This window comes from Oncorhynchus nerka, linkage group LG6, assembly GCF_034236695.1.
Source record: "Oncorhynchus nerka isolate Pitt River linkage group LG6, Oner_Uvic_2.0, whole genome shotgun sequence".
Lineage (NCBI taxonomy): Eukaryota > Metazoa > Chordata > Actinopteri > Salmoniformes > Salmonidae > Oncorhynchus > Oncorhynchus nerka.
Genome location: NC_088401.1, coordinates 34,427,719 through 34,447,905, shown reverse-complemented (window position 1 = coordinate 34,447,905; position 20,187 = coordinate 34,427,719). Strand labels below are relative to the sequence as shown.

The 20,187-nt window shown below is 42.9% G+C and overlaps 1 protein-coding gene across 1 annotated transcript in view; it reads left to right on the top strand.

The window, feature by feature from the left end:
* LOC115130400 (sickle tail protein homolog) overlaps positions 1–20,187 on the top strand; it is a 185,546-nt gene that overhangs the window by 134,149 nt on the left and 31,210 nt on the right. The window contains 3 exon segments of the mRNA XM_029661513.2: positions 8,918–9,110; positions 13,557–13,755; positions 15,580–15,673. Coding sequence (XP_029517373.2) covers positions 8,918–9,110; positions 13,557–13,755; positions 15,580–15,673 — 486 coding nt within the window.

The window sequence follows — 20,187 nt, the reverse complement described above, 5'->3', positions numbered from 1 at the left end:
ATCCATTACTGCTCAGAGATAGATCTCTTCTCAGTGCACAAAGATACATCTTTCTTTGTTGCACAAGTCAGACGTTTTTACAGATGGGTGTTGATTTTGAGTAGTGTGTGCGTGTGTGCGTGTGTGTGTGTGTGTGTGTGTGTGTGTGTGTGTGATCCACTGTATGTCCTGGCTCTCCACATACACTTCCCTTGGCTGCTCTCCCCTGACACCATGGTGGTGATAGGACTTCCATGTGAGTTTGTCCTGGGTTGCCTTGGCTGCCGAAGGGGAGTCACCACCATCCATCCAGATGAGAACAGAACAGCGGGTCTAGAATAACAGAGCAGGAAGTGTGTGTGTGTTCAGTTCAGACCAGACCAGGGGAGTTTCCACTAGACTAGGATTTGGAAAGCTCTGAATGAGGGTGTTATTAACTGTGCTGTTAATTACTGTAAATATCATCGATTCTATATAATTCTATTAAATGTCTTCTAACTGGGAGTTACATTTAAACTCTCATGCGTATAATCAGGATTGTAGCTATGGTCTTTGAGCACGTATGCCTCTAATGCATAGGTTGCTATTGAGATAGTAGGGATTCAGTATTTGTCGTAAGTTGACTGCTTGAATAGTAACCTATGAGGGAGTAGGGTATCATTTGGGACACAGCCTAACCTCTGATTGGAGGGATGTTCACACAGCTAACCCATTGTGAATGTAGCCACCATCTCTGATTGGAGGCACGTTCACACAGCTAACCCATTGTGAAGGTAGCCACTATCTCTGGACTCTAGATCTTATGACTGCAGAAGGATAGAGGGACATACATAGTAAACAAAGTAGCTACTCAACCTCTGAATGCATCTATTCTGAATGCATTATTCAACCATGCTGGTCATTTATGAACATTTGAACATCTTGGCCACGTTCTGTTATAATCTCCACCCGGCACAGCCAGAAGAGGACTGGCCACCCCACATATGCTCTCTCTAATTCTCTCTTTCTTTCTCTCTCTCTCGGAGGACCTGAGCCCTAGGACCGTGCCCCAGGACTACCTGACATGATGACTCCTTGCTGTCCCCAGTCCACCTGACTGTGCTGCTGCTCCAGTTTCAACTGTTCTGCCTTATTATTATTCGACCATGCTGGTCATTTATGAACATTTGAACATCTTGGTCATGTTCTGTTATAATCTCTACCCGGCACAGCCAGAAGAGGACTGGCCACCCCACATAGCCTGGTTCCTCTCTAGGTTTCTTCCTAGGTTTTGGCCTTTCTAGGGAGTTTTTCCTAGCCACCGTGCTTTTACACCTGCATTGTTTGCTGTTTGGGGTTTTAGGCTGGGTTTCTGTACAGCACTTTGAGATATCAGCTGATGTACGAAGGGCTATATAAATAAATTTGATTTGATTTGATTTGATCTACTGTATGTGCTCTATCCTGTTGGACTTACAACTCCTACTTCAGTCATTTTGCCATGAAAACGTATTTACTGACCGACATGTAAGGGTTTTATATTCCATCTGCTCTGTCTGCTTGGACTACAAGAAAGGAATAGCCGAGGAATTTGGCATGCTTTCATGTGCAAACCGCCTGAACACCACGTAGCGGGGCTTTCTCTATAGAACGCGTGATTGGCTTTGATTGTTGATACTGTGAAGTCCGACCCCTTTTAACGAACCAATTAGCCAGCCCTGTCCAGGCCAGGCTGGCACTCTGTCTAGAGGAGGTCATCTGAGGATTTGGACGTAGGGGGATTAAAGGTGGAATGTCGTAGGGAGGAGGACACAGACGTAATGAATGGGAAGGGATGACAAGGGGATTCTGGTGTATAATGTTATTAACACTGGGTCAACGTCCCAAATGGCACCCTATTCCCCATGGTGCTCTGGCCAAAAGTATTGCACTATATAGGAAGTAGCATTTGGTACGCAACCTGAGCTGCACTGTACCCAAATGCAGCCATCTCTGAGATGATCTGGGAATTCAGACCACTGTCTTTAGAGTAGTGAGTGGTGTGTTTGCCATGGTGTGTTTGCCATGGTGTGTTTGGTTGTGAGCCATACAGTGTCTAACAGGTCTTGCATTCTTCCTGGTCAGGTCACGTATTCAGCAAAACTTTTTGGGTTTACCATGTCTAGCTGAACGTCTGCCCTGTTGTAGCTGCATGGACCATGTAGACGTACAGATAACAGAGTGGCTCAGATTGGACAGGGTTAACACATAGATGTATAGTTATTAAAGGACTGTGTCTCTTCGGTTTGTGCAAGGTTCAAGTTACAGATGTAGGATCTTAATTTGAGCCAGTTTGCTACAGCAGGAAAATAATCCTGCAGCAACAGGAAATTATAATTAATGGACATTTTTGAAGAGGTTGATACGTTTTTCGTTAGGGCAAATCAAAGTCTGAAATTTCAAAGTGGAAAGGACAAACTTTAGAAGCCTTTTTAAAACTCAAATACACTACAAGTTTGCATCTTCTGCTGTGCAAGAAAATTCTTAGCAACAAAAGAGTGATCAAATTAAGATCCTACATCTGTAACTTGCTGCATTTGTCTCTCGGTACCTGGCTTCTGTGTTGCTGTTATCACTCACCCGCCGCCCTGTGAGACTTCTGCTTCAGAAAATAAACATGCTCTCAGCTCAGGGACGCAAGCAATCTTTAATTATTTCATATCACTGTAATTTTTCTGAAGAGGGACAAAGAAATGGCCACGGTTCTCCTGTTCAGATCAGTGTTGGCATTGCTGGGTTGCCTTTATAACCAAGTTAGCCTGTTAACTTCGTGGCTTGACGGCTACGTTTATCTTTAGCGGCTGTAGAAAGTTAATTCCTACTTCCTCTCTCTCTACCAATGTAATTTGAGTGGGCGGGATCTGTAAGTCGCTCTGGATAAGAGCGTCTGCTAAATGACTTAAATGTAAATGTAAATGAAAAGGCACACCTTGCCCAGAATGCCAGCCCAGAGCATTGTACGACCAGCCTCCTTGTTTTCGTTCAAAGTGAAAACACAACACAAGAGGTGGGGTGACATAGGGACTGCCCACAACCAGTGGATTTCTGCTTTAAGTGAAAAGGATTGCTGACATCACCAGTGTGGGGCCTAAACTTGATGAGCTTTTGCACACACTTTAATGTCTGAAAGAGGAGAAGTTTGGTAAGCAAAAGTGTGTGTGTGTGCGTGAGAGTGAGGGTGATACACCAAAATAGACCTAGATATTAACTAGTCATGTCTTTGTTTCTAATTCAACTCATAAATAACGAATAGAGTATAATTCCTTGACATTTTGGTTATGTGAAAGGAAAAAAAACAATGTTTTACAGTATGTGCCATTTCTAAAATGTAATAGGCTTTAAATGCCAGGGTGTTTTACTAATTTCGACTTTTCATCCAGTAGAATTCGCTGTACACTATTGAGAAAGAGAGTCGTGACTTGATGTTTGACAACAGCTGATAATCAGCTGAGGGGACGCTCTGTACCCAATGGAACCAATGGCGGGAATCAATGCAATTGCCCATTAGATGACACATTTTCAGTAATTCTCAGCCTAGTATGCTGGTACGTGTTGCTTAATGCATTATTGTTTTTACTAAACGGTACGTTCTAAATAGTATGTAGTATGATTAGTACACGGTATGCAGTTTAAGTCAGTAGTAGGCACGCCAGATTTTGGACATTGCCTATTTCTGTCATTCTCTACACCACCTGGTGCTTTAAGCGGTCTTAAACAAATACTAGAAAACGTTACTTGTGAAGTTGATTCTGTTTCGCAGAAATCAGTCCAGCCCCCTGGCAGGCATGACTATATTCTCCATGAATTGGCTGCCACAGCAAGTCTTTGATAGAAGCAGTGATTATTTTTAACTATCATAATTCAATTGAATCACCACGTCTTGGCACTGTACTGTACATCTGCTCGTCTGGCTGAAACCAAGACACACAATCTTAAAGCAAAACGCATCATCGTGATGATGTGGCAGGTGACACTTTGCTTCTTGAAAGTCCAATATCTTGAAAACCTGACTGCTGACATGCAAAACATTTTGGGACTGTATCAATAGTGGACTGACGAAAAAACGACCAAAAGGTCATTTTTGAGTGGACTTTTCCTTTAATGTATGTGTCAGGGCCAGATGTTTAGACAATCTTATGGAATTTTGTGTTTTATCTTGGCTTTTCATCCATACGTTTTTTTTTTGTGGAATATCTGATAGTTTGTGAATCCAGAAAATGTTCTTCGGCTTTATGAACCAAAAATGTACCTGATTTGACACTTTTGAAAAGCAGTATACCCGCCACTGGCTCTGTGCACACAGACCTGACTTTTACCTTTGATGGCAGCACGTCGGACCGTTGTTCCGTGAATGACAGTAGTAGGATGTCCTGGATACAGGTCAGCTTTCCTGGAACAAAGAACAAAGAGTCAGAGTGCACACACACACACCCACCCATCCACACACGCACACACACACAAAGTAAAATGCTACTATAAAAAAATCTCAATTTAGCTAAATCAGTAAAGAGCCAGTAAAACTAATGTATAGCAGCTAAACCAATGCTTACATTTGACGGCGCTAGAGTAATAAAGACATTTATTAAAAAAAGGAATGTATTCAATGTCATTCAGTATAACAACGCATCAGACATCAAACACCTTTATGTGCGTCAAAGCCCAATGGACCCTGCCTCGGGAAACCATTTTCGAAATAAAACGGGAACATTGGAGAAACTGCAACTCAAAGGCACGCCCAAGCATTTTTTTTTTATACCTCGTGATTCATTCTTCTGTATAGACTTTGAAGTCAGGTGAGAACAGAACATGTTCTCACGGAATAATATCATAATTATATTAAATGACCTTGATATTGTAATGCTATTCAGACTGAATGTGTTTGATTAATTTCTTCCCAAAGGTCATAATCATTTGCCTGGCCAAACGCTACGCCACGCCCGTGGACGTTAGCTTCTTTTCCGCAATGAGTCTGGATCTGAGTACATTCCCGACCCTTCACTGAATGCGAACACATTCGGGGCCATCCGATTGGTCCAGAAACCGATGGCTTGGGCCAGAGTGAGAACATGTGGGTAAAGGGGCGGTTTGAAAATGTGTCATTGGCTTTGAGAGTCTGATTGGTTAGAGACGTTCCAGTCGCTGATGATTTTGTTTTGTACATCGCCCCTCGTCACCACAAATTACTTCCATGATGGCAGTCTCAGACTAAAGTATTTATCGAAAGACAGAGCAGGGGAAGAATTTAGTGTGAGTAGTCAGGCTACATAATCCAAAGATTTTCTAATTTTTTGGGGCCGTGGACCCCTTTTGTGATAGAAAATCACAAAATCAGAACACAACTCAAGTGAGATAAAAATAGCATAAAAGGAGTTTTACTCTGACTTCGAAAGTGCGTGGCCGGACGAACCAACTCTCGGGCTCTGGGAAGGAACATTTTTCAGAGAGAAAACTGTGCAGTTTTAACTTGAATTACAGGTCATTTATGTAAAGAATTTTTTTTTTAAATCAAATTTGTAAAGTATTGAGTTGAAATTGATACTGTGGATACCAATATCCCTGTGAGCCTCCCAGGCCCATGTTGCCCAGGGTTAAGAACATACATTTTTGATGAATAATATTACATTCTATTATATTACACCCTCTAAACTTATTCCACGGATCCCTTGGCCAAAATTAGTTTTAGCTGTTGTTAGTAATGTTCATTAAAAAATGAAATGTAAAACATTTTTGGGGGAGATCTGTCCACAGACCCCCTGCAGTACCTCTTTGAGAACCCCTGACAAAATCATCAACATTGAAGTACTTCAATAATTGTCTTATATATTTTTTTTGTTCATCAATTTCACAGTAACTTCTACATATCTTTACAAGTGAGAATTGTATTTATGTCTGTATGACACTGGCTCACTTCTCAGTGCCATGTGTGTTTACGCGTTTCATGTCTGTTGTGCAGTAAAGGATCTAAATATGATATGATACTCAGCGTTAAAATAGTAAGTGCACTGTGGTTACCCTTGACTGTCATACCTAACTAAGCCACACAAAGTTATATGTGGAATTTAGGTCTCTCCTCCCAGCCGTGACCGGGTCGATGTGTCTAACAGCAGGTAGGCAGGCGGTTGTAATCATAGGTTAAACCGTGGTTTTCACTATCTGTAGCCATGACAGGAAGTGGTTTCAGCGGGAACCGGAAGTGTCTTTTCTGTGATAGAGGGGTGCCAAGTAGAGCACCTGCCAGAGAGAGAGAGTGTGTGTCTGTGTGTGCGGGGGAGGAAATAACCTGCTAAGCTCATCCGATGGACACCTTATCATTTGGTGTTGTGTGTAAACTCCTTCACCACTATCCCCAGAGAGGTGGTAGGTCTATCTTCCATTTTATCCACATAATACAATCCCACTGAAGAGCCTTGATTGGCTCAAGCATCTCGCTCCGTTCTGCTCAGCCTCAGTAAGTATTCTACCACGTGCCGCATGTTCTGTATACTGTATAACACTGCCTGGTTTTCAGAGTAGCAGCCTGGTACTGTATCTACCTCAACATAATTGGGTAAACTCATAAATAATTACAATTCGGTTCAATTTACAGAGCATGCATCATGGTTTCGGATGACACGTCAATGGAACCTGACCCTCCACGTGACTCATCCTGGGCCATGCATATAAAGGACCTTAACTATCTACTCAAAATAGATGGAGTAAGCGTATTCTAATGGAGTTGGTGTTCCCAGCGCTCAGTCAGCGTGCCAAATTACACCCTATTCCCTATGTAGTGCACTACCCTTTGACCAGATATGGACAGAGGATGCTGCTGCTGTGTCAGGTGACAGGTCCCGCCTGTGGTGGTGACACCGAAGGTTACGCGTCTTATCAAGTCAACAATATCATACGGTGACTCAGCACAGAGCTAGTCTGGATAATAACGAGGGCGCTGGTGAGAAGAGTGATGACTATTCAAAACAATCACACAGCTATTTAAAGCAAGGGATTAGGCAGTTGTTATGTTGGAGCTGCTGGAGAGCAGATACTGCACAGTACGCTATCATCTCGCTCCCAAACCAGATGATCGCACACGTATCGGACACACAGGAGCATTTCCGATTGTGACCTTTTCTGTTCTGTTCACATTGCTGTGTTTCTTGATATGTTGGATGACCATCTGCCTCTCCTCGATCTCTCCCCTTCCCCACTTCCCTGCTTCTTCCTTCCTTCCTCTCTCTCTCTCTCTCTCTCTCTCTCTCTCTCTCTCTCTCTCTCTCTCTCATCAGTCATTACAGGGCATGTTGTCTTCTCTCCATTCTGAGCTTGACATTCAGAGGTACTTGCTGAAAATCCAATTGCCCCACACAGTTAGTCTGCCTTTTATCTTATCTGCATCATGACTTGGCGTGTGGCTCTGTCTGCATCACAACTGGCCTGTGTGTGTGTGTGTTGACCTCTCCTGCCCTCTCCACCTCCCCTCACCTGATCTGTGTACTCCTGCCAAAAACACTGTCCACATTAGTCAAAGGGCCGTGGGGTGGGGGTATCCAGCACATGCAAATTACTGCCCCACCGCTTCCCCTTCCCCCCTCTCCCCTCTCCCCACACTCACCATCACCTTTCAGAGTGCTTTGTGTGTGTGTTTATGCGTGTGCGTGTGCGCAATGACTGTGTAGTTAACCTGGCTGTGTCCGTGGAGCCATTAGCTTGATAAAGGTCTCTCTGTGTACTCTCCTCTCCGTGTTAGTCACACTGTCAGCCTGGCACACCCTACAACACTACCAAGATCCTCAATGAGCTCCACATTCTCTATTACTCTGCCAGGCCCACAGGACTGCCTGCCTGGTGGACTCATTGGTGACTTTAATCACCCTCACTACACCCTTTCCCCTCGGTTGTTGTGCGAAGCTTGAAAAAGATCTCTGACCGGAAAGAAAAATGGCGCGCGCTGGAGTTATTTGTGCATTTTTTTCTACAATGTCGATTTTGGGCCTGTAACTACCTGCACCATAAGCAAAAAAAAAAGCATGGTAGTGTGGGTATTAACCCTTCAAGTTGTGTGAGGCTTGGCAAGAGAGAAACATGCATGATAAGGCTTAGGGACCGCTGGTCTTGTTTGTTTTTTAGCAGCTGCAACATGGAAAATCATAGTGTGAAAATACAACAGGGAGTATCTTATCTGCATCATGCCTGGACATGTGGCTCTGTCTGCATCCCAACTAACACGTGTGTGTGTGTATAGCAGGTGGTGTCAGTCTGTGTGTCTGCTATCTGCATTGATGCAAACAAATTACACCCAAATAGACTGGAATGCATGGCTGGGAGTCAAAAAATGACACTGGGGTTTTCACTGTGTTAACATTGTAGTTAAAAAGCTTGTCTTTCTCTTAAAGCTGCAATATGTAACTTTTTGGGCGACCTGACCAAATTCACCTAGAAATGTTAGTTATAGATCCGTCATTCTCATTGAGAGCAAGTCTAAGAAGCGGCAAATCTGTTCTAAGTGCACTATTGCTATGCTTCCCGTTCTTTAACTTTCAGTTTTGTACACCAGCTTCAGACACCTCAAAATACAGCGGTTTAGATGGTACAGTTTAGATGGAATGATATACATGCTTGTTTTGTCACATAAATTGAAATTAAGCAACCAGGGAATTGGCGGAGTGATTTCTGCATAATGCAGCTTTAGAAAAAAGCATTAACACTATCGTGTGGTTCAGATGGCTTTGTTAGTTGAAGAATGGTGCTTGCAGCACAGTGTTGTGCTGGTTTTTGATGGACAAAATTGTCCTACAATAATTGTGTTTCCGTTTGTGTTCGTTTCCTATGTAGGGTTGCAATATTCCGGTAAACTTTCAAAGTTACCAGAGTTTTTCCAACCCTATTCCTGTGTATCATGACCCCTCTAATTTACCCTCTTTCTCTTCCTCCTCCCCCCCAGTGCAGAAGCCCTGCGCACGGCCCCAGCAGCTCCATTGTAGGGGAGCAGCCTGAGCACCTCTCCCTGGCCTCTCTGGAGTCTCTGGACACCATGTCAGAGGCTGATGCCCCCTCTGCCTTCACCAGAGGCAGCCGCTCCCGTGCCAGCCTGCCCGTAGTGCGCTCCACCAACCAAACCAGGGACCGCTCGCTAGGTAGGCGACCGCAACATGACCACACTGTGATTATGAGGCTATTAACCACACATAGACCAAGGACTGCTAGCTTTTTCTTAAAAACACACATTCAAACACTCACACACAAACACACTTCACCCCCCACTCCTCCTCGCCCTTTGCTTCGCCTGCTTGCTCTTAGCCTTAATTAGAATTAATTTCCTTAGCATAGTGAGATTACAGAATCCTCCAACAATATACCATCCTGTTTAACACACACAGACACACACACAGACGCACACACAGACGCACACACTCTTATTGGCAGGATTAGAAATGGGGTTTGTTAACAACGCAAAGGGCACTTCATTTGCATCAGTATGACAAACGCCTTCAGTTGTGTAGAGTTGTATTCATATGCTGCAGTTCTTCTAAGAGAGTCATTTAATTGTGATGAACTGAACAGAGAGAGAGGGCTTCAACTCTCATCATCTCAACATGTAATCAGCCTCTGAGCCTCACAGGGATACGGCTTCTTAAAAAGCTTATTTGAAAATGTAAGCAGAGGACACACATCTTAGTTTAATGTGACTTTAGGTTGACTCATTTCATTTACTTCAAGTGCCTCTAAATGACTTGTTTACATTTGGGCAGCACACCCCTTTAACCAACAGGAAGCATGCTGCTCTGTGCCAAAAGTGGGTTCTTGCTTAGGTTGAGATGCTGAATTGCAGACATTGTACATAAACATCTACAATAATATACTACTGCACACACAGATATGCACGCACGCACGCACACACACACAAACACACACACACACAAACACAAACGCGTTATGGCAGCAGATTGGGTTATGGGGGGATGAAGGGGGTGGAGAAAAGAGGGCATATTACCCAGCATTCCTCTGGTGGCCCCCTGGTTGCTGATCTCGGGTCAGCTTTTCATTTTCCCCACTAATGGTTAAGGTTAAGGATTGGGGAGGGGAAGCTGATCCTAAATCTGTACCTTGGGGAAACTTCACCCCAGAACCTCCCCCCCACACACACACACACAGTCGTGTCCCCAGAGACATCTGGTCTTCCTTAAGAGCCCTGTGCCAGTAGAAGTCGTGCCTTCAGTCAGAAGACTCCTTAACACAAGACTGGAGTTGCAGTAGCGGACATCTTGAAATGACTCTATTCAAGTGAGTTTCTCTATTTTCTCTATGTTACTTATAGCTGATGTATAGTAGTGCTACAAAATATTTATACTACAGTCCCGTGGTAGTTGTTTTGGGAGATCTGTTATTTCTTTATTGCTGTACTGTGTTTTATATTGTGGAAGTGAGGGAAATAAAGAACTCTATTTATGCTGCATTTGAAATTAACGTAATTGAAGGTGATTGGGTTCCATTTGGAGATGCATAAGAGCAGAGTCTGGAATAGGATCTGACTGTCATAAAACCTAGCAGCAAGCCCTGGAAACCAAGACTTCGTCCCAAATGTCACCCTGTTCCCTTTATAGTGCACTACTTTTGACCAAGGCCCACAGGTCTCTGGTCAAAAGTAGTGCACTGTATCGGGAACAGGGTGCTATTTGGGATGTAGACAAAGTATGTTCTCCCCTGACCATTTGCTGTGCAGCCACGCCATTTGGTTCTGATTTAGAGAGTGAAACCAGACAATCAGCGGCCACATACAGTCCTGCAATCCAACTCTGCGCTAGAATTTAGCCATCCAAAGTCTCAGGAGCTAATTAAAGTTTGGTTTTGAGGGAATTTTCCATTGCATGTATAATAGAATATGAAGCCAAGCGTGTGTTCCAAATGACACCCTATTCCTTATATAGGCACTATGGGCACTGGTAAAAAAAAAAAAATAGTACACTATTGTGTGGTCCGGCGGTTTCAGCCGCTGACCTCGGCACACATGTATGCCAGAGTCGGCATGGGTTCGAATACTTCCCTTCGACTCGTCCTATTCTTTCTAACACTTTACTATCTCGTCAGTCAAGCTCAAAAAGGACTGGGAATGCCCCGCTCCTTTAAAAAAAAGTGGCTTTTTTTGTGTGTGTGTGTGTGTGACGCACAACCAGTCATTGAATAACACACGTCGTATTAGGAGGGTCTGCGTGGTCCTTCATCTGACAATACACAAAGGAGCAGCGAGTTAGATGGCAAACGGACGTTTGCTAAGTTGTTACAAGTCTATCCTAGTCGAGCCGTAGATGTATGTGCCGTAGAATGGCTCAGCACTTTGTATGTCCTGGATTTGTCCCTCCCTCTCTTTTAAAAGAGCCTGTACGATCTTGTGTTACATTTCTGGAAATGTGTAGCCGTTTTTACTGCTCCGCTCCTTTTCTGGAGCCACTCCGTGTTAGGAAAAGCTCCTCTCTGTCAGCACACTACATAGTGACTGATCCTAAATGACACACAATGTGTACTGTATGCACTCTGTTGCATACAGGAAGCTCTGATTTCACTGATTTATAAGCTGCGCATCTGTTATAATACGTCAGATGACGAGGCTTCGACTAGAAAACAATATACAAAAGTCAAGCTCACGGGCTTCTTTATTTGCACTGTCCTGTATGGACATATAACGTCTTTAAAGCCGTCAGTCTTTTGAAAAATGTATGTTCTTGTCTGTGGGCACGGGGTGTGTTGTTTGTGAGTGTGTAATTAATGTATGTTCTTGTCTGTGGGCACGGGGTGTGTTGTTTGTGAGTGTGTAATTAATGTATGTTCTTGTCTGTGGGCACGGGGTGTGTTGTTTGTGAGTGTGTAATTAATGTATTTCGTATGCTTTGGTGGAGTGCAGTACAGAAGCCACACCCAGAGTTCAGGAGTTCAGTGTCTTGTCTGTTCGATGCTTTGCTAATGGCCGCCCTTCCCACCCACGGCACCCAGCCACATCCCTCTTCCTTCTCCATCCCACATCAACCTCACCCTCATACAACCCACATGACTTACGAACTGCATCCGCCGGCATGCACACATACACACCCATGCTTGTAGTTTTATGGGTCTTTAACTTTCTCACCATTATCTAAATTCTCATTGTAAATGTAATAAAGATATTATAGTTACCCATTGTAAATATAGTAAAGATATTGTAGTTATTCATTGTAAATATAGTAAAGATATTGTAGTTATTCATTGTAAATATAGTAAAGATATTGTAGTTATTCATTGTAAATATAGTAAAGATATTGTAGTTATTCATTGTAAATATAGTAAAGATATTGTAGTTATTCATTGTAAATATAGTAAAGATATTGTAGTTATTCATTGTAAATATAGTAAAGATATTGTAGTTATTCATTGTAAATACAGTAAAGATATTATAGTTACTCATTGTAAATATAGTAAAGATATTGTAGTTATTCATTGTAAATATAGTAAAGATATTGTAGTTATTCATTGTAAATACAGTAAAGATATTATAGTTACTCATTGTAAATATAGTAAAGATATTGTAGTTATTCATTGTAAATATAGTAAAGATATTATAGTTATTTATTGTAAATATAGTAAAGATATTATAGTTACTCATTGTAAATATAGTAAAGATATTGTAGTTATTCATTGTAAATATAGTAAAGATATTATAGTTACTCATTGTAAATACAGTAAAATATTGTAGTTACTCATTGTAAATACAGCAAATATATTGTAGTTACTCATTGTAAATACAGTAAAGATGTTTTAGTTACTCATTGTAAATACAGTAATGATATTGTAGTTACTCATTGTAAATACAGAAATGATATTGTAGTTACTCATTGTAAATACAGTAAAGATATTGTAGTTACTCATTGTAAATACAGTAAAGATATTATAGTTACTCATTGTAAATACAGTAAAGATATTGTAGTTACTCCTTGTAAATGCAGTAAAGATATTATAGTTACTCATTGTAAATGCAGTAAAGATATTATAGTTACTCATTGTAAATACAGTAAAGATATTATAGTTACTCATTGTAAATACAGTAAAGATATTATAGTTACTCATTGTAAATACAGTAAAGATATTGTAGTTACTCATTGTAACTACAGTAAAGATATTGTAGGTACTCATTGTAAATACAGTAAAGATATTATAGTTACTCATTGTAAATACAGTAAAGATATTATAGTTACTCATTGTAAATACAGTAAAGATATTGTAGTTACTCATTGTAAATACAGTAAAGGTAGTGTTTGTGGTGTATGTCGGACTGCACATAATAGGACAGGACTGCACACGAGTTAGGTGGGCCACAGTACAGAAAGACAAGCACCATAGCACATAAATACACTGTGCGTCCCAAATGGCACTCTATTCACTATAATTATAGGCCTAAGGGGGATAGGGTGCCATTTGGGACAAAGTCATTGACACAACACTGGTGTGACACCTCTGTATCTACATGCTTAAGAGTCACCAGATCATTATCAACCAATCATTAACCCCTCAATAACCCTCCATTAACCCCCTTTCCTTCCCTGTCTTCTCCCCAGGCGTGCTGTACCTGCAGTACGGAGACGAGACTAAGCAGATCCGGATGCCCAATGAGATCACCAGCGGAGACACCATCAGGGCTCTGTTTGTGAGTGCCTTTCCCCAGCAGCTCACCATGAAGATGCTGGAGTCTCCCAGTGTGGCTGTCTATGTCAAAGACGACATGAGGAACATGTACTACGAGCTCACCGACGTCAGGTAAATGGGTGTGTGTTTTTTTGTTGTTGTCCAGTACCTATGTGTGTGTGTGTGGGTGTTTCGTCTCTATTTTCCCAGACTGGGTTATAGAGTAGGTTATTTGGGGGTTGCTTCTCAATGTGTCGTCTCAGTCTCACCCGTGTAAGATCCTCAGAGCTACCTAGCAGCCTTCCTTTCTCCCTTCTTTAAGTACTTCCTGTCTAATGAGCTATCCCAGCACAGGAAGTGACCCGGGCTGCAAGCAGCCTGCGACAGATCCTCTTCCTCCACACTTTCCAGTCAACTCAATAGCTGTGTGGATGAAAGGGCTCAGGATGTGGTGCCCACAATAGTGGAAGAACCTTTAGTTCCACCACCAACAAAACAAACCCAAACAACACCGTGTGTGAATCCCAATTGGTGCCCTATTCCCTATATAGTGCACTACTTTTGACCAGAGCCTTATCGGTTTGCCTATGGGCCCTGGTCAAAAGTAGTGTATTACATAGAACATAGGTTGCCATCTGGGTCGCAACCAGTCTCCGAGCCTCTTTTTCCTCTCATTCACACCCATGTGATGGTAGAAGAAAGTGGAAAGTTCAGCTGGGGCCGAATTCATTTGTTTTGACACGTTTCATCGCTGCTCAGTTGGCAGAACAAAAGGATCGGAAAATAACCTATAAACAGTCTTGTTTCTTCCAGAGCCTCAGATTTAAAGTGAGTGAGTGAGCTATAGCCAACTTGGCCACATTCTATGTGCGAGACTTAACGTCAGAAGAGTTGCAGGGTGTGTTAAGTGGTGGTGTCCCATGTGTTAAGCAGTGGTGTCTTCTCCTCTCTGTGCAGAAAGTGTGTACAGGCACGTGTACAGGCACATGTAGCTTTGTCATTAGCCTGGCCTTTTAAAAACACAATAAGTCGTCTTTGTTCTTTTGAGTTTCCAGAGGGGTATGACTCATAAGGCAACAATGACGAGGGTTTCTTGCCCTCACGGTCATGCCCACACACACAGTCACGTCACCAATCACCTTCACCTAGTTTGCCCACTTCCTGGTACATCATAAAATTCAACAATAGATATAAGTTACTGTTCAATACTCAGGGCAATGAATTGACAGTTCATACAGGACCTGTTTTTACATTAAAAAAAAATATATATTTATATTTCTGTAGAATACAAGCTTACTGCACACTGGGCGATTATACTCCATTTTGAACACAGGAGATTGGTGGCACCTTAATTGCGGAGGATGAGCTCATGGTAATGTCTGGAGCGCAATCAGTAGCATGGTATCAAATACAAATAAATATGGTTTCCCATGTGTTTGATGCCATTCCATTAGCTCCGTTCCAGCCATTATTATGAGCCGTCCTCACCCCCCCCCCTGTGATTTTAAAGGCTCAAAGTGAAGAACAAAAACAAGTATTCTGTCTCCATCTCTATCTGTAGTGTTCTTGCGGCGGTGTGTTGTGTACTTTGTGACTAGCTCTAACCTTCTTTTTTTTTAAATCAGGGCTGTTAACAAGTTATCACGTGTTCACTCCTCGCCAGCTGGCTCAGTAGTAGACGGCACAGGAGCAATAATTGACACGGGAAAACAAAGACCAGCAGACGAGACGCAGCTTTATTGATTTATTTGAGGGATCCTTTTCACTGTAACACCACTGGACACTTTTTTTTAACGCAACACCAGGATGGCTCAGTACAGCAGACTGTGGACTGTGTAAGACATAGCCATGTCAGAGCACACACCAACGTCTGGGTATAGGAGACCACTATCCAATAGTGATATATTCTGGCCTCCTAATTTTCCCTCTGGACGTCCCCCCCCCCTCCCCCCACAGGAATATCACGGATCACTCCTGCCTGAAGGTGTACCACAAGGACCCAGCACAGGCCTTCAGTCACGGCCCCAGACCCACCAACGTTGACACCAGGGTGAGTACTGACCCATCTGAGGAGCATCGAAACTGGGATACTGAACCAGGCGAGCCCCTGGTCTAACCTCGGGCTAGCAGGGCATCTGGAGGGTTTACAGCAGGTAGAACCATCTCTATCCTAGACCCAAATTTACTGTAGGGTAAACCTGTCAACAGATGACAGGGTGGTATGGTTCAGTCTTCCTTATCACATTCCTGTCTGGGCAAAGAAAGATAGAGAGTCTAATTACTAAGTCCACACCTACTGTGGTGCTTGTGTAAAAAAAAGGTACATTATTTATGACAGGTATTATTATTTGCAGCATGCCAGCCTGTTCCCACAGAAACAGCTCCAGTAGGGAATATGTCTAATGTACAAATAACACTGGCTATGGGGGCCCTACCCCTACCTCTCTCCCTATCCTACCCTCTTCTCTCCTCTCTCTTAATAATCTGCTCTTCTTCTCCTAACCTCCTTCATTCACCCTCATCCTCCCTCTATCCTCCCCTCCCTAAATTCCCTCCTGTCCTCCTTCTCATCCCACCCTCTCAGCGTCTGGGTAGCGGAATGCCTCCCCCCGTCCCCCGTCCCCTGTCCCCTGTCTTCCTTAATCTGTTTATGGGGGTCTTCTGTTCTCCGTGCCTAATTTCGGGTGGGATCGAGGGGGCCTTGTGTGTGCCTTAGTGCAGCTCGCCGAAAGGAATTGAACTCCATTCACAGGGCTGTTCTTTTCTTCTCCAAATCTCCTGCTAATCTCCCACAAGGCTGCTGCCTCCTCCTGTTGGTTTCCTGCTGATGTGGCGGAACTAAAGCGCAAAGACCTCATTCCTTGTGTGTTCCTCCCCAAATCCTTTCTGGCCAGCTGACCCCTGTCCTCCCTAATCCTCTCCGATGCTTTATCTATCTAGCTGAGAGAAGTCTCCATGTGAGCTATATAGCTTTTTACCACCTGAGGAACATTTCCAAGGTGAGACTCATCCATGCTTTTATTACAAGTAGGCTTGACTACTGTTATGCTCTCCTGTCTGGTCTACCCAAGAAAGCCATTGGTCAACTGCAAAACAAACAGAATGCTGCAGCACGGGTACTGACCAAGACCAGGCGGAGAGCATATATTATACCGGTTTTAATGTCTCTGCACTGGCTGCCTGGGAGTTTTAGAATACATTAAGATTATTCTATTGGTTTTTAAATCAATCCATGATTGTGCTCCCCAATACATGTCAGACATGCTTTTAATTCATGTACCCAGTAGCTCCCTCAGGTCTTCTGGCACTGGCCTTTTAACTATCACAAAGCCTAGGACCAAGAGGCATGGAGAGGCAGCCTTTAGTTACTATGACCCCTGCCTCTGGAATAGCCTGCCAGAGAACCTGCTGGGGGCCAGAACTGTGGACATTTTTAAAAGAGATCTTAATCACACACCTTTTTAGCTTTGCGGATTGCCATGCAGCACAGTGTGCAACACACACGCGCGCGCACGGCACACACACAATAATACTGAGTATTATTGCAGTTGTCACAATGACTTTTTTTCAATGAGCCCCAGCGTCATGCATTGTGTCTTTCTAGAGAGACGGTAGCTTTGCTTTATGGGAAGTGGAGTGTGGGTCCACCGTGTTTGACTATAGTACTGGACATCAGCGATAAAGAAAGTTATATTTGAGTCTACTTTTAATTGATTCTCTCACTTATTTATGAATACCTATGAATACACTGCGTAGTCTTTTATTGAAATGACTGGAACACATAGGAAACAAAGGAGAAGCCACTATTACTAAAGCAACTACTGCATGCGTGGCATAAAACTCAAGTTGATTGTTTAACAAGGAGTAGACATATTTTATGAGCTGTGGTATGAAACGTGAACACACACACACACACACACACACACAGATACGTAACATTACGCAACCCAGATCAAATGAGCTGTCTTATCAGCTTAACACTCAGAAGCAATTTATACACACTCTTTTTCATTAGACTACCAGACGACTCCAGGAGACCTACGGCGTAGTTTTTTTTTTACACACACACATGCACCCACACACGCACACACACCAAGTTTGAGTTTATTTGTTCTGGTCAGGCACTGGTGAATGATTTAGATGAAGTTGCGTGTCTCTTTAAAGGCCAGGGTAACTGCTTCGTTGTTTTTTTGAATCACAGATGACCTTTTTTAAACACAGACCATATGAGTTAGGCTATGGACTTTGATCTCATCAGAGCCAGCCAATATTGACAAAGGCAATCTGGGATTCAAAAAGCAACAAAGCGGTTCTATTCTTCAAGAATCAATGGCTTTATTTAAAAGTTTAAAAAAACGGATGTACCAATCACAGATTGCCTCATTTAAGGACCTACTCGTGAAGTGATACAGCTGTAATTGTGTATAATATTGTGGCTGGTCTGCAAATACTTTCTCTGCTTAATTTGACAAATGAATCAAATTAGATCCAGGAAAATGTTTTGCTATGATATATAATGACGGACAATTGTTTTTATGCAATTGAGATCTATGGGCATTGTTTTTCGCACACACACACACACACACACACTCACTCATCAGTCTCCAACACACACGAGAGCACCACCCCCCAGCAGGTTGAAATAATAATAATCAAAGTGGTTGTAGAGGGTACAACAGGTCAGCACCTCAGGAGTAGATGTCAGTTGGCTCTTCATAACCGAGCATTCAGAGTTAGGGACAGCAGGTGCGGTAGAGAGAGAGAGAGTCGAAAACAGTAGGACCGGGACAAGGTAGCACATCCCGTGAATAGTTCAGGGTTCCATAGCCGCAGGCAGAACAGTTGAAACTGGAGCAGCAGCACGACCAGGTGGACTGGGGACAGCAAGGAGTCATCAGGCCAGGTAGTCCTGAGGCATGGTCCCAGGGTTCAGGTCCTCCGGGAGGGGAGGGAGAGGGAGCGAGAGAGCATTAGAGGGAGCATACTTAAATTTACACAGGACACCGGATAAGACAGGAGAAATACTCCAGATATAACAGACTGACCCTAGGCCCCTGACACATAAACTATTGCAGCAGAAATACAGACCATATGAGTTAGGGTATGGACTTTACTCTCATCGCGTCAATATGACACTGGCCGTATTGACAAGGGCAATCTGGGATTCAAACAGCAACCAATATTTTTCAAGAATGAATGGCTTTATTTAAAAGTCAAAACATTGATGTACAGTTGAAGTCGGAAGTTTACATACACCTTAGCCAAATACATTTAAACTCAGTTTTTCACAATTGCTGACATTTCCTGACATCCTCAATTCCCATTCTTAGGCCAGTTAGGATCACCACTTTATTTTAAGAATGTGCAGTCAGAATAATAGTAGAGAGAATGATTTATTTCAGCTTTTATTTCTTTCATCACATTCCCAGTGGGTCAGAAGTTTACATACACTCAATTAGTATTTGGTAGCATTGCCTTTAAATAGTTTAACTTGGGTCAAATGTTTCAGGTAGCCTTCCACAAGCTTCCCACAATAAGTTGGGTGAATTTTGGCCCATTCCTCCTGACATAACTGGTGTAACTGAGTCAGGTTTGTAGGCCTCCTTGCTCACACATGCTTTTTCAGTACTGCCCACAAATGTTCTATATAATTGAGGTCAAGGCTTTGTGATGGCCACTCCAAAACCTTGGCTTTGTTGTCCTTAAGCCATTTTGCCACAACTTTGGAAGTATGCTTGGGATAATTGTCCATTTAGAAGACCCATTTGCAACCAAGCTTTAACTTCCTGACTGATGTCTTGAGTTGTTGCTTCAATATATCCACATAATTTTCCCTCTTATGATGCCATCTATTTTGTGAAGTGCACCAGTCCCTCCTGCAGCAAAGCACCCCCACAACATGATGCTGCCACCCCCGTGCTTCACAGTTGGGAAGGTGTTGTTCGGCTTGCAAGCCTCCCCCTTTTCCCTCCAAACATAACGATGGTATTTATGGCCAAACTGTTCTATTTTTGTTTCATTAGACCAGAGGACATTTATCCAAAAAGTACGATCTTTGTCCCCATGTGCAGTTGCAAACCATAGTCTGGCTTTTTTATGGCGGTTTTGGAGCAGTGGCTTCTTCCTTGCTGAGTGGCCTTTCAGGTTATGTTGATATAGGACTCGTTTTACTGTGGATATAGATACTTTTGTACCCGTTTCCCCCAGCATCTTCACAAGGTCGTTTGCTGTTGTTCTGGGATTGATTTGCACTTTTCGCACCAAAGTACATTCATCTCTAGGATGAATACCGCTCCTTCCTGAGCGGTATGGTGGCTGCGTGGTCCCATGGTGTTTATACTTGCGTACTATTGTTTTTACAGAATAACATGGTACCTTCAGGCATTTCGAAATTACTCCCACGGGTGAACCAGACTTGTGGAGGTCTACAATTGTTTTTCCTGAGGTCTTGGCTGATTTCTTTTGATTTTCCCATGATGTCAAGCAAAGAGGCACTGAGTTTGAAGGTAGGCCTTGAAATACATCCACAGGTACACCTCCAATTGACTCAAATTATGTCAGAAG